This window comes from Salmo salar, chromosome ssa08 (assembly GCF_905237065.1).
Source record: "Salmo salar chromosome ssa08, Ssal_v3.1, whole genome shotgun sequence".
Classification (NCBI taxonomy): domain Eukaryota; kingdom Metazoa; phylum Chordata; class Actinopteri; order Salmoniformes; family Salmonidae; genus Salmo; species Salmo salar.
This window is the reverse complement of record NC_059449.1, coordinates 19,612,214-19,627,114: the sequence shown is the minus strand read 5'-3', so window position 1 is coordinate 19,627,114 and position 14,901 is coordinate 19,612,214. Positions and strand designations below refer to the sequence as shown.

Below are 14,901 nucleotides of genomic sequence, written 5' to 3'. Positions count from 1 at the left end.
TAGGGGAATGTGCGAACAACAGGCAAAAGTATATATTTTAGGGGCCTTTATGAGGTAGGAAAAGGTTCCTCTTTCGAGCCGGATTTACAGCATTTAGTATTTAATTGTCCTTGGCTCTACCAACTGAGCTATCGAATGTGGAGAATTGTGGATAAACTTGAAGTGTTTTGAATTCTTCTGTATGATTGGATTCGTACGCCTGGACTATCTTTAAGGAAACTGGAAATGCACATATTATTCTCTATAGGGGGATGTGCGAATAACAGGTAAAAATAATTTTTGGGGCGCATTGATGAGGTAGAAAAAGTGTCCTCCTTCGAGCCGGATTTGAACCAGCGACCTAAGGATTACAGCATTTACCGTTCTACAGTCCTCCGCTCTACCAACTGAGCTATCGAAGGAACATGGAGAAACCGTTGGTGCAAAAGGTACACGTTTGTACCGTAGCATTGAGTTTAGTCTTTTCTACCGGATGTTCATCAACGTCGACCATTCAGCCATCGTGAGATTTCCGTGTATTGACCGCTCGTTAGAACTGCCGAAATGTCTACAAACGGGTCTTTCCAGGCGCAACTTTCTTCAATTATGGAGACGCTGACGACGTCTGCCGTTGCAGAGATTACAAAACTGGTCGATTACAGTTCTGCCCTTCTATTCTCGGAGATATCCCGACAACAGGGAGAGAATGACACTCTTCGGAAGGCATTGCACTGTATGCAAATCGAGCTCGGGACCGAGAGCCCAAAGCGGGGCACCTCTTCTGTTGATATATCTTTAGAAGTTCAACTTTGCGACGAGATCCGTACGTTGAGTGTGACGATGTTCTCTTATATTGACTGTAGCTAGCTCTGTAATCATGCATGTAAAAAGTCACTATAAGTAGCCTACATCACCCTTTTATTGTTGTGTGCAGAGAATAATAAAGCCGTGGGGGACCAGTGGTTTCCGGGCAAACAGTTGGTTTTGAGGGAGAGGCACTATGGAGTGGATGCTGCCATCGAAATGGGAGAAACCAGTGCACCACAGCGCAGAACAGTGAAGGAGGAAGTTGGTTAACACTCCTATTTATGGTGTCTGGTCCTTGAACTGCTGCATGTCAATGTTGGCCTAGCTATATGGATGGTGTATTGTATAAATGAATTATAAGACTAGGATGGAACAACACCTCTCATTATGTTCTTGTTTTACCAAATTGACCACTTTTTAGCCTTAACGGTATATTGACAACCAATGAATAGCGAGTGTAGCATTACATGTTTTCATATCACATTAGAAACCCCCGTGTGTCAGAGAGAAAAGTATTGTCGGTCAGTGGCAGTCACTCACCCATGTTGTTCAGTTTGTGTCCACATACAACGTTAGCTTTGGAGTGCAATGGCTTGTATGTTATAGAAGTGGTATAATGTTAGTTTAAACGTTTAACCTCCTATTTGTTGCAGTGTCCTGACGTGAAACAGATCATTTTACAACCAGACCATAAAGGTGAGGACAGGCCGGAGGAGGTTGTGGAGGCTAGTCACCCGGAGGAAGCAGAGCACATCATTATCAGTGGAGAAGGAAATGGTAGTTATGTCTGACAATACTACTAACACTGTGATCATGTTGACAGTGTTCTGTTGTGTGAACTGCACTTTTTCTACCTGCGTTTACTGTCCCTTCTCTGTTTGAATATGTGCTTTTATGTATGCACAGAGCCGCAACCAACATTTCCCAACAGGGATAAACCAGTATTTAGCTTATCTATCTTATCTTATGTTAAAGCTGACTTTAAATGAAAACTAACTTGAATGTTAAAACGCATGTTGTTCTGATACTTCCCACTAAACTACGTTGTCATTGTCAACAAATGCTCCAAAATCGTCACTTCACTCTCACTGTTTCTGCAGGTGGCCTGTCCCTAGAAGATGATTTCCAGGCCATGGACGAGAGCCAGTCAGAGGCGTACCACAGCTCCACAGCAGAGCCCGAGGAAGAAGACACCAGCCAAGGCTTCAGCGAAGAGCTGGAGATGTGGGTCAAGTCTGAGCCGGGGTCAGAGAGTGACACCGTCGGCTTCACCCCCAGTGTCGCAGAAAACAAGATGGTCGACCACCTCACGGGCAGGGAAATGCACGCCTGTTCATACTGCAACAAACGCTTCAACTACCGTAGCCAGGTGATAATCCACGAGCGGGTTCACACGAGGGAGAGGCCGTTCGTCTGCAAACAGTGCGGCAAGGGTTTCTCCCAGATTAACAACCTCAAGAAGCACCAGCTCTGTCACAGGGGAGGGGAGGGGAATCACGAGTGCGGGGAGTGTGGCAAGGCGTTCTGCCACGCCCAGAGCCGGAAGAATCACATGGTGGCAGCTCACGGCTTCGGCACAAGGTTGGACTGCGAGGCGTGCGGCAAGACGTTTCACAATAAGAAAGCTCTCATTGCACACTCCACCAGTCACAGCAGGGCTTTCGGCTGCGAGATATGCGGGAAGGCTTTCAGTACGAAACAAACTCTTAAGACCCACCAGTTTACTCACACGGGGGAGCGTCCGTTCATCTGCAACTACTGCGGCAAGAGCTTTGCCTACCTCTGTAACCTTAAAACTCACAAGAGGGTTCACACTGGGGAGAAGCCCTTTGGCTGTGAGCGGTGTGGCAAGTGTTTCACTCAGAAACACTGCCTGGAGAAACACTTGTGTAAAGATTAAAGAGCTGTAGATATACAGAGTAACAGCAACAAACTACCGTCTATGTTTACTTGTTGGCACCAAATGTTCCATGGCCGTAACATTCTAATCTGCGTTCTGACTAGAATGTTGTGGTCCTGTAGTCTGGGTACCAGTCTGTTTAGCTAACGTTCCACTCCTTGTGCTATGGGCCATAGAAACTGGCCTTTCTTCAATCTCAGCGTTTAATATGCAGCTGGATTTTGCGAGGAGTTGCTGATTTGTTGTTGGAAATAACGTAATTGTTTGGCAATGGCACAGAGTACAAGGAGTGGAACGTTAGCTAAACAGACTGGTACCCATGCTAGTGGTCTTGTGCTATCATGGGGGAAATTCTGAACCTAAAACCAAGTTTGTTGAACTCTGCGTATTCTATTGCTTTGTTGAGGAGACTTAAGTGTCTTGAGTAAAGTGTCTACGTGTGTGGGACAGATTGACCTGTGCATACATTTGTTTTTTCTTATAATATCACATTGTTATTTTAGGTAATTTGATCAATGTTTAGTTCAATTTTAGCTGACATTTTAATTTGCACCATTACGAAGTACATCGACAGTGACTACTACAACTTCTATCATTACTGTGGCGGTAACAATAGTGTGAGGGGATTGACACACAAAGCCAAATCACCCCTTCACGTTCTGATTGGATAGAAATAGATCTCCCCCTGTTGAGTTATGTTTCTCTCAAAGTTTATTGGTCGTCACTAGCTTCCACAGCTACAAAGTCATAAAGCCGCCAGTTTCTACAATTTCTCTTCTTACATTTTGATTTTAAACCTAACCACACTGCTATCCTTATGCCTAACCCTAACCTTAACATGAAGAGCAAAAATGAAAATACATACATTTTTACGATATAGCCAGTTGTGACATTGTGGCTAGTGAAAACAAAGTTTATTCTGATCAAGGTCGTTTTCCCTACTGACCCTTTTTACTCTACTACAAATATTAGCCTACATATATTTTATTTGTTTGTTTTAACAAATGTAATTTCGACAAAGCAGCTGGTATTCACTGTACATTATATCCAATCCATGCTTCTATGTTGTAATGATAAAATATTGTATCCTGTCCTGAGTCTGTCCACATATATAGCATAACATATACTGTTGCATTTCATTGGGAAAACAATTCTTGATAATATGTATTTCACTTGCTCTGGGTATTAAGTATTGCTAGAATAACTTTTATTTATTTCACTTTCATCTTGCAGCGGCAATCAGCAGTTGAAACAATAACAACGCGTCCTAGCCACCCCTGTTTTCGGTAAAAAGCATAAGGAGGGGGCTGAAGTAATGTACCAACTCTCAAATTCATAGACCGAGCTATGGATACAAGGACTGACCAACCGTGATATCAAAATTAGAGTTTTAACCATGTTTTGAGGGGGGGGGATCTGACCTTATATGTATGGAAATTGCCGACCATGACTGCGAGAGAAAAAAAACTTGTGGTACAGTCTTACAATGGATGGGCCGTGTCTGCGCACGAGCTAAACATGCAGACGGCAAAAGTGAGGGAGATGGTCCACAACACTGTCTTCGTCAACTCCTACTCACACTGTCTCAGCACTGTGTTGACTGAAGTTGATATTTTGTGATCTGAGGCCGTTCCCTTCATTTTTGTTCCCCACCGACTGAGGTTCTTCAATGAAACTTGGAGCGAGGTCAATGCTGACCGACTGCCACTGGACAACAACTCAATGCTCCTCAGTGAAGTGGCGAACACCTACCACGCATTTTACGACACCATCAACCACATTGGGAACATGGATGAGGTAAATGGCGAATCATCCTATGAAGCAAACAATCTTGTTTCGAAACTTGAGGATTTCCCGTTTGTGTTCCAGCTCTTCACCTACGAGCAGGTTTTCCCCAACATTGATGTTGCGTTTGACACTCTGAAGCACAAAGCAATGGATGTGGCAGCCTGCAAAGCTAGCATTGAGGAGCTGGTTCAACACATCCAGAGAAAGAAGTCTGACTCTGCCTTCGACAGCGTCTACCAGAAGGCTGAGAGTTTGGCTCAACATCCATGCGAGAGTCTCAAGTGGACGGATGACTTAGACCCTCTGACACACTTCAAGGCTGTGTACTACGAAGCTCTGGAAACCCTCATCTCTCAGATCCAGGTTTGTTACACACATCTGGATGACCTACGCTTCCTCGAGCTGCTGGATCCAGCGAAGTTCACTGACAATAACATCCGTTTTGCAACAGACGTGTTGGATAGCCTGGCGAAGCTCTACGGGGGCTTCTTCAACATGGACAGGCTCAGAGTGGACCTGAAGGCGTTCTACACAGGCCAAGGACAGCAGCAGGACAGCCACAAGCTCTGTTTCATCCGGTCCCAGAAGAACCCACTACCAGAGCTCTACAAGCTGATGTGCCTTGTGGCGACCATTGGAGTGACCTCAGCCTACGTGGAGGAAAGCTTCCCCTGCCAGAAGCGCATTCAGGACTTTGTGAAAGGGGAAAAGCTGGACGATCAGCTCCACCAGAACATGGCCATGATGTGCATAGAGAATGAACAGTTGAGGGTCTGTCAGGAGCTCGGGGAGCGGCGCTGGTATGACAAGGTCACGAACCTCTGGGCCAGAAAGACCAAGAGAGAAGATGAGTTCATCACCAAGGTATGTCACCTTTAGAATGTGTGTGTGGGTGACTGAGTGTGTGCCAAACTATACCACTCTATTGTTTTGATGAAATGGCCTGGTTATTGTTATTTAGAGCAGTATGAATGTGTTACAGATGGCTGCAGAATGGTTGAAAGGACAGGCAGCAAAGAGGACCTCCACAGCAACAGAGGAATCTCAGGAGCCACCTGAGATTCAGGGAAGCATGATGACGAGTTTCTCACACGACTGGCCTGTCTTGGTGATGTTTTTTCTCGCCTGAATGATCTGAATCTAGATTACAGGGACTCTCCGCAACTATATTCAATGTGCGGGACAAAATTGAGGCTATGATTAAGAAGTTGGAGCATCATTGTATGATTTTTTTTGTGTGTAAATGAACTCAAGCTTACAGACAATGTCAAGGTGGTGAGTTATTCACAATTTTTGATGAACAAATAAGGTTTTATATGTAAGATGGCTAAAGAAAGAGCAAAATTATTGATAATTATTATATTATTATTTGTGTAAGATTCCTCATTTTCATTAGTGGCAGGTGCGCTATCACCGTCAGAAGAAGCCAGCAGAAAACGAACGGGTGGACATCTCACATGAGGTAAGTTATTACAAGACGTAGATAAATTGAGCCTTGAGATTTGTGGTTTTTCTATGACATTTATCCATGATAATAGTCATGTCAATGACAACCAGGAATGCACATCAGAATTTGAGTTTAACAAGTTGTCAACTGTCACTTTGTTTTCGTGAAAATAAATACTGTTTTAATGACAAGAACTAGTTGCACTTTCTCCAGGTTGTGTATGACCTACGGTCATTGTTAAAAGTTTTGTTTGAATAGAACAACTTATAAAAAGGTGACATTTTATCTTCTATGAATTCTAAAGTTAGTTTCCACACCATATTTTTATTTTACGGCTCACTTTTCTGCCATGTACAGTTGAAGATGTCAAGCCCAAGACAGAACTCAATAAATGGGTCAATTGAGGCTCAATAAATTGAGTATCCTCCAGTCTTTTTGTCCTCGTCTCAAATCCTTTCTAATCATCTCTTTTATATGGTCAAGTCAAATTCATTCATGCGTAGAATTAAAAAGCAAATGTACCTTTTTAAAGGCCAGAGCCGTCTTAGACAATACTGCCATCTTCCAGAAAGTACCAGCCTTTACAATGTCATAGTACTTTAAAAAAATGTTTATTACTGGAAAACAATAAAAGGTTGAGGTACATAAACGGGCAATTACATTTGAAATTGCATCACATTTAGGCCTTTGGCGAACACTTAAAGTCACTTACAGTCAAGTAAACAAAGCACATGTTGAAAGCAGTTAGAAAAGGTGTCAAGCAATTAACAGCATCTTCACAATGTTGACTAACAGCGATAGTTGTGCACGCAGATGAATGGGTATTGTGTGCCACATCCGAGGTTCCTCCACCCCTGGCCCACTACCAAAGGAAAAACGACCAAAAAAAGTAATGTCAGTCATTTCATCGGCTTACAGTTCTGGGCCTATGCCCAGATGTCATTACTTTTCAGGTAACATCTTTAGGTTCATGTCTTACCAGCAGATTGCAGGTACATGCAGGAGTTGCTGGTTGCGGTGCTCTGGCTGTACCAGTTGGTGTAATACATTCCTGAGCGGTCGATCCACATCCAAGTTCCCTGAGTAAACAAAGAGTCATAAGACTTAGCTGCACTACTATCCCTTACCACTAACAGATCTGATATCATACCTAGCTGCATGATTAAAATATCAGAAGCTATTTAAACACGAGGCCCAGAGTGTTTCCCGGCCATGTGCTCTGAGGGAAAAACTCTAGGACCCAGAACTGTTTCTTGACCGGTCACTGTCAGAAAAACTTGGGGCGCTACGTATGCTTAGATGGCAGAGGTTTTCAGGACAACCCTTTCTCACACCTGGAGGTAGAATCCACCGATCCAGGCGGTGGCTCTGTTGGCTGTTCTGGTTATCTGTTGCAGGTAACGATACTCGGGGGAGGAGCTGGCGGAGGCCAGGCTGGCGCCCAGTTCATTGCAGTGTTCCTGAAAGAAGAGCAGGGAGGCGAGGGGTGAGACACCTGTACACACTCACACAGTAGGCCTGCACATGAACAAAAGGGTTGAGCTCCCTCATAGTGACATTACAGTATACAGACACAAACGCACAGACATTTTTTGAAAGTGCACAATTTGCAGTCATAGTAACTAATTCACGTCAAGATTTTAGACACTAAATATATTACATTGAGAAGTGCGTTACCTCGGCTCCGAACCAGGACCGAGGTGTGTTCACAAACATGTAACACTTGGACTGGTAGCTGAACCATCCGTCAGGGCAGAACCTGCGTGCCTCTGTGAAGACAAAGATAAAATATAACAATGATTTGACATCGTAATACCAAGGAGTTGATATTGACAGGAGTATGAACTTTCCAAAGTAAAACGCTTGATCTCATAATGTAAAACATGAATGTTTTTTTAGTCATGCTGGTGTTTTTTCCTCTCCCTGCTGATGGGGAAACCAAAACATTATTTCATTGTGACCATGCATTGCACAGTGTACACAGGCATCAATAGTACAACCAGTGATGGTTAACTTAACATCACTCATCATGGAGAGTCCCTACCTTTATCTTTAGGTGCTGCTGCAGCCACCTCAACCTCCTCATTCTCAGCTTCTGAAAAGACACCTAAACACATAATCAGACAAGAATATCACTTTGAAAGCCACCAGCAAATCACCGACAATGAGATGTAGATTCAATATATTTATTTTCCTAGCTAATATTTTATACGTGACCTGTAGTTTAATTCATTTGTTTTGTACCAATGTGAATAAATTGTAATTGATCAGGAAATGAGGTGATGCTCAAATGAGGTGATGCTCCACAATAGACAGTGATGCTCCTGCTTGATTAAAGCCCACAGAGAAGAACTGACCTTGGGCGTCACTCAGCTTCTCCTCTGCTGCAGGAGCCTCAACCTCAACAACCTCCTCTGCAGAAACACGGAACAAGGAAATCAATTTGACTTTCATTCAACTGGGAATTGGGAGAAGTGTTGATTCAGTGCTGTATTACTGCTCTCAATACAAACATAATTAGAGCAACAAACCTGGGGCACTTTTTGGCTCTTCTACCGCCACAGCATCGCTCTCCACAGGAACTTAAAGGGAAAAACACGACTATTGTCATTTTTCAGTAACAATGAATTACCCTGTGCTGTATTAGTGACATTGTTGAGTATTTGGCTGTCTTACCTGCTGCTGCCCTAGCAGAGAGGGCGACACAAAGTAGTGCAAAGATGATCAGAACCTTCATGGTGGTGATGATGGTGGTGCTGCTTGTCTGGATGAAAAGGGAGAGAACGTGTTGGAGAATCAACTAGAGAGAATGATACACAATCATTTCAGACTATCACTAGACAAGAGTATTTCCCCACACAAGACAACCTTAAAAATCTAGCTCAAAGTTAATCAGCACCACAGTAAATACATACATCTAAACGGAGAAAGGGAGAGAAAATAAGCCAAGTTGAATGAGTCGACACTAGGCAACAGATGCTGTAGGACTTACCTTTTGTAGTAGGTAAATCACTGTTTTCTTCAGGTACTCTTCCTCAGGTAGGCCAGTGATGGAGTGATGAGTGGAGATTAGTACTCTCTTTATATACTGTTGTGTCCCGCAGACTTTCACTTATGCACGTGCAGTGAATGACGAAACAGCATTGGACTTTGACACTTCATGGCTTTGTGCTTATACTTCAGATGAAAAATTCAAGATTCAACCTAGACTCGGGGGTAGACATAACATAGTAAAAGTAAATCCAGGACACTCCCGTTAGTATGATATGTTACGTTTCATTTTAATTTGTGGATGTCCATAATCCGTTTCATATTATATGGTATGAATAAAATGTGTATGATATGTTACGAATTGCAATTCGTAGAATGTTATGAATTTGCAAAACATATGTTACGAATTCCAATTTGTTATGGCTAATGTTAGTTAAGTGGCTCAGTTTAGCTAGGTTGCTATTAGCTAGGTTGCTAACATTAGTCATGTTAGGGGTTAGGAGTTAGGTTAAAAGCTTAAGTTTAGGGGAAGGGTTAGCTAACATGCTAAGTAGTTGCTACGTGGCTAAAAAGTAGTAAATATTTGCTAATTAGCTCAAATGGTAAAGTTGTCCATGATAAGATTCGAACACACATCCTTTGGGTTGCTAAACATTCATGTTGTCCGCCCACTCATCCACCCCGACCAACCACCCTACTTTTATTTTTGACCAACCACCCTTCTTTCGTTTTTGCCTGAAGTAACCTGTCTTATGTAACCATACCAAATGTAACATATCATACTAATTTGGGTTTACTATGTTACGTCTAGTGTTTGAGACCAGGCTGCCAGATTAGGAATTAAAATACAGCCTTTATCAATGTCACTTACTGTGTTCCAGTAAGTGGTGGTAAAATAATAACAATGTCCTTATTGTGATCATGTCTGGAACGGTGCCCTGGAGATCACCTTTAATTCTTTGCTGACCATAAACTGCTTCCTTAACTGACTTGATGTCATCCAACGAGTGGGTCGGACTTGAAAAAATGTTCTGTTTCAGACTAACTTAAATGTATCATCAATATGTGGTGATTGGAATGGTATCAAACCCATGGAACGCATGTGTTTCCAGCCATTACTATGAGCCCGTCCTCCCCATTTAAGGTGCCACCAGCTGCCTGTGTCGTAAGTAGCCATGGCTTCTACGAGCCGGAACGCCTCATAGGAGCAGGAGCCTATCTCCTGTTTCTGCAGTGTGAAGCAGCTTGGAAAAGATGCTAGTCTATTGCAAGGCCTAACCCCTAATCTATCTCCTTAATGCTGAATGCCAAGCAGAGATGCATTGGGTCCAGTTTTTTAGTAAAATTCAGCCAGCGATTGAACTCCAAACCTGCCAACTTCAGGGCAGACACACTAACCACAAGGCCAGTATATATATTAGGGGAGATGTAAAACACCATAGATTGAAAACTAATCTGTTTGGGTTGGTTTTCTAGACACAGATTAAACATACTCCTGGACTGAAAACCAAGCTTTTCCAACCGTCTGAAGGAGTTCTCACAAATGCTGAGCACTTGTTGGCTGCATTTCCTTCACTCTGCAGTCCAACTCATCCCAAACCATCTCAATTGGGTTGAGATCGGGTGATTGTGGAGGCCAGGTCATCTGATGCAGCACTCCATAACTCTCCTTGGTCAAATAGCCCTTACACAGCCTGGAGGTGTGTTTTGGGTCATTGTCCTGTTGAAAAACAAATGATAGTCCCACCAAGCGCAAACCAGTTGGGATGGTGAATCCCTGCAGAATGATGTGGTAGCCATGCTGGTTAAGTGTGCCTTGAATCCTAAATAAATCACCAACAGTGTCACCAGAAAAGCACCATCACACCACCTCCTCCATGCTCCACACATGCAGAGATCATTTAGTCTACTGTTGGTGTCCACATCACCAACGATCTGTCATGGTCCAAACACCAAGACAGTCATGAAAAGGGCACGACAAAACCTTTTTGCCCTCAGGAGACTGAAAAGATTTAGCATGGGTCCCCAGATCCTCAAAAAGTTATACAGCTGCACCATCAAGAGTATCCTGACCGGTTGCATCACCACCTGGTATGGCAACTGCTCGGCATCTGACCGTAAGGCGCTACAGAGGGTAGTGCGTACGCCCCAGTACATCACTGGGGCCAAGCTTCCTGCAATCCAGGACCGATATAATAGGTGGAGTCAGAGGAAAGCCCATCAAATTGTCAGAGACTCCAGTCACCAAAGTCATAGACAGTTTTCTCTGCTTACTGCACGGCAAGCGGTACCAGAGTGCCATGTCTAGGACCAAAAGGCCCCCCCCCCCAATTTGTTTTGTACACTGCTGCTACTCGCTGTTTATTATCTATGCATAGTCACTTCACCCCTACCTACAGTGGGGGGGAAAAGTATTTGATCCCCTGCTGATTTTGTACGTTTGCCCACTGACAAAGAAAAGATCAGTGAGACAGAATAACAACAAAAATATCCAGAAAAACGCATGTCAGAAATGTTATGAATTGATTTGCATTTTAATGAGGGAAATAAGTATTTGACCCCTCTCAATCAGAAAGATTTTTGGCTCCCAGGTGTCTTTTATACAGGTAAAGAGCTGAGATTAGGAGCACACTCTTAAAGGGAGTGCTCCTAACCGCAGCTTGTTACCTGTAAAAAAAGACACCTGTCCACAGAAGCAATCAATCAATCAATCAGATTCCGAACTCTCCACCATGGCCAAGACCAAAGAGCTCTCCAAGGATGTCAGGGACAAGATTGTAGACCTACACAAGGCTGGAATGGGCTACAAGACCATCGCCAAGCAGCTTGGTGAGAAGGTGACAACATTTGGTGCGATTATTCGCAAATGGAAGAAACACAAAATAACTGTCAATATCCCTCGGCCTGGGGCTCCATGCAAGATCTCACCTCCTGGAGTTGCAATGATCATGAGAACCGTGAGGAATCAGCCCAGAACTACACGGGAGGATCTTGTCAATGATCTCAAGGCAGCTGGGACCATAGTCACCAAGAAAACAATTGGTAACACACTACGCCGTGAAGGACTGAAATCCTGCAGTGCCCGCAAGGTCCCCCTGCTCAAGAATACATATACATGCCCGTCTGAAGTTTGCCCATGAACATCTGAATGACTCAGAGGACAACTGGTGAAAGTGTTGTGGTCAGATGAGACCAAAATGGAGCTCTTTGGCATCAACTCAACTCGCCGTGTTTGGAGGAGGAGGAATGCTGCCTATGACCCCAAGAACACCATCTCCACCATCAAACATGGAGGTGGAAACATTATGCTTTGGGGGTGTTTTTCTGCTAAGGGGGACAGGACAACTTCACAGCATCAAAGGGACGATGGACGGGGCCATGTACCGTCAAATCTTGGGTGAGAACCTCCCTCCCTCAGCCAGGGCATTGAAAATGGGTCGTGGATGGGTATTCCAGCATGACAATGACCCAAAACACACGGCCAAGGCAACAAAGGAGTGGCTCAAGAAGAAGCACATTAATGTCCTGGAGTGGCCTAGCCAGTCTCCAGACCTTAATCCCATAGAAAATCTGTGGAGGGAGCTGAAGGTTTGAGTTGCCAAACGTCAGCCTCGAAACCTTAATGACTTGGAGAAGATCTGCAAAGAGGAGTGTGACAAAATCCCTCTTGAGATGTGTGCAAACCTGGTGGCCAACTACAAGAAACGTCTGACCTCTGTGATTGCCAACACGGGTTTTGCCACCAAGTACTAAGTCATGTTTTGCAGAGGGGTCAAATACTTATTTCCCTCATTAAAATGCAAATCATTTTATAACATTTTTGATATGCGTTTTTCTGGATTTTTTTGTTGTTATTCTGTTTCTCACTGTTCAAATAAACCTACCATTAAAATTATAGACTGATAATTTTTTTGTAAGTGGGCAAACGTACAAAATCAGCAGGGGATCAAATACTTTTTCCCCCCACTGTACATGTACAAATTACCTCTAACCTGTACCCTCACACACTGAACCCCTGTATATAGCCTCGTTATTGTTATGTTATTGTGTTACTTTTTATAATTTTTTAAATTTTGTTTATTTGGTACATATTTTCTTAACTCTTCTTGAACTGCACTGTTGGTTAAGGGCTTGTAATTAAGCATTTCACGGTAAGGTCTACACTTGTTGTATTCGGCGCATGTGACAAAGTTTGATTTGATTTGTTCTGACTTGGTGGTGCACATGTAGCTGAAAACCTGTTTTAAAGAAATGTAATCATCAAATATTGTAAGAGCTTTCATTGTCTGCTTATATGCCCTCTTTATTTATCCTACAGTTCTGACTTGATGTACAGGGCGAATACTGTAAGAACAGCCCATGTTCTGAATTCTGTCGCTGTACATTTCAAAAGTGCTTAACAAATAGTTATATTGCCAACGTCCGTCCTAGCTCGCTCATTAATGTCTTAATCGAAATTACGGCTTGCCTCTTATCCACTTGTCACCCCCTTATGCCATAGTTTGTACATCTCAATTGTCAGTTGAAACCACATTTGTTTAAGCAAGTCAGCCATATCAGCTATGTTTTTTTAAAAGGCAGTAAATGAGGCTGTATGAACTGTTTTTTTCCCCCACCAAGATTTACATGCCAAAATCACCACTGTATACAGTATATATATATATATATATATATATATATATATATATATATATACACACACACACACACACACACACACACACACAAAAGTATGTGGGCACCCCTTCAAATTAGTGGATTCAGCTATTTCAGCCACACTTGTTACTGACAGGTGTATAAAATCCATAGACAAACATTGGCAGTAGAATGACCTTACTGAAGAGCTCAGTGACTTTCAACTTGGCACCGTCATAGGATGCCACCTTTCCAACAAGTCAGTTTGATCACCATTCGCAATGTCAAGCTTTGGCTGGAGTGGTGTAAAGCTCGCCGCCATTGGACTGGAGAAGTGGAAACGCGTTCTCTGGAGTGATGAATCACGCTTCACCATCTGGCAGTCGGATGGACGAATCTGGGTTTGGCGGATGCCAGGAGAACGCTACCTCCCCCAATTCATAGTGCCAACTGTAAAGTTTGGTGGAGGAGGAATAATGGTCCGGGGCTGTTTTTCATGGTTCGAGCTAAGCCCTTTGGTTCCAGTGAAGGGAACTCTTAACGCTACAGCATACAATGACGATTCTGTGCTTCCAACTTTGTGGCAACAGTTTGGGGAAGGCCCTTTCCTGTTCTAGCATGACAATGCCCCCATGCACAAAGCGAGGTCCATACAGAAATGGTTTGTCGAGATCGGTGTGGAAGAACTTGACTGGCCTGCACAGAGCCCTGACCTCAACCCCATTGAACACCTTTGGGATGAATTGGAACGCCAACTGCGAGCCAGGCCTAATCACCCAACATTAGTGCCCGACCTCACTAATGCTCTTGTGGCTGAATGGAAGAAAGTCCCCGCAGCAATGGTCCAACATCTAGTGGAAAGCCTTCCCAGAAGAGTGGAGGCTGTGTTGCATATGGTTCTATGTCTCTAGGTGTGACTTAGGCTGTTGTCATCTACTATGTCATGTTGTCAGTAAAGCTTTATTGTAAATGTGGATTGTCTTTTCAAGAAATAAGATAAAGACATTCCATACAGGATGGAAATTGGTCTACTGCTTTTGTCCCTCCAATATATAAACATACATTGAAGGGGCAATCTGCTGTTTCTACATCCATTTTTGGACTAATAAGTTAATGCTATGTACCCATTGATTCTTGAAGAATGGAACTTATAAAGGATGAGTTTAGGTCAACTGTCAAACCCCATCATATTCCAAAATAGAAGTTTGTTTTACTTCAATGATTGTAAATAAAGTAAGTATAAACAAACACTATATAGCCTCAAAACATGGCTAAAACTATAATTTTGATGGAAGGTCAATTTCAGAGTGGTGACATTTTTACAACCACATCCCTCAGCTTTTTACAGGAACAG

At 43.2% G+C, this 14,901-nt stretch overlaps 3 protein-coding genes and 1 non-coding gene across 4 annotated transcripts; 2 read left to right on the top strand and 2 right to left on the bottom strand.

The window, feature by feature from the left end:
• Nucleotides 1–187: 187 nt before the first annotated feature.
• On the top strand, nucleotides 188–3,777 carry LOC106610378 (zinc finger protein OZF). The gene is made up of 4 exons (XM_014209708.2): nucleotides 188–802; nucleotides 914–1,047; nucleotides 1,440–1,563; nucleotides 1,887–3,777. Exons 1-4 carry the CDS (start codon nucleotides 544–546, stop codon nucleotides 2,684–2,686), a joined length of 1,317 nt encoding a protein of 438 aa, XP_014065183.1. The 5' UTR covers nucleotides 188–543; the 3' UTR covers nucleotides 2,687–3,777.
• On the bottom strand, nucleotides 313–401 carry trnay-gua (transfer RNA tyrosine (anticodon GUA)). Its single transcript is given in 2 exon segments — nucleotides 313–348; nucleotides 365–401. It is a non-coding gene; the product is annotated as a tRNA-Tyr (tRNA).
• A 275-nt stretch (nucleotides 3,778–4,052) lies between the features above and the next one.
• LOC123744209 (uncharacterized) lies at nucleotides 4,053–6,302 on the top strand. Its single transcript, XM_045722952.1, has 2 exons — nucleotides 4,053–5,338; nucleotides 5,457–6,302. The coding sequence occupies exons 1-2, from the start codon at nucleotides 4,409–4,411 to the stop codon at nucleotides 5,601–5,603; spliced, it is 1,077 nt and encodes a 358-aa protein (XP_045578908.1). The 5' UTR covers nucleotides 4,053–4,408; the 3' UTR covers nucleotides 5,604–6,302.
• A 215-nt stretch (nucleotides 6,303–6,517) lies between these two features.
• On the bottom strand, nucleotides 6,518–8,952 carry isp2 (Type-2 ice-structuring protein). Its single transcript, NM_001140809.2, is given in 9 exon segments — nucleotides 6,518–6,783; nucleotides 6,901–7,000; nucleotides 7,256–7,381; nucleotides 7,599–7,690; nucleotides 7,966–8,028; nucleotides 8,279–8,335; nucleotides 8,453–8,503; nucleotides 8,598–8,685; nucleotides 8,914–8,952. Coding segments are annotated over 8 exon segments (624 nt in total). The 5' UTR covers nucleotides 8,659–8,685; nucleotides 8,914–8,952; the 3' UTR covers nucleotides 6,518–6,709.
• Between the last annotated feature and the right edge of the window lie 5,949 nt (nucleotides 8,953–14,901).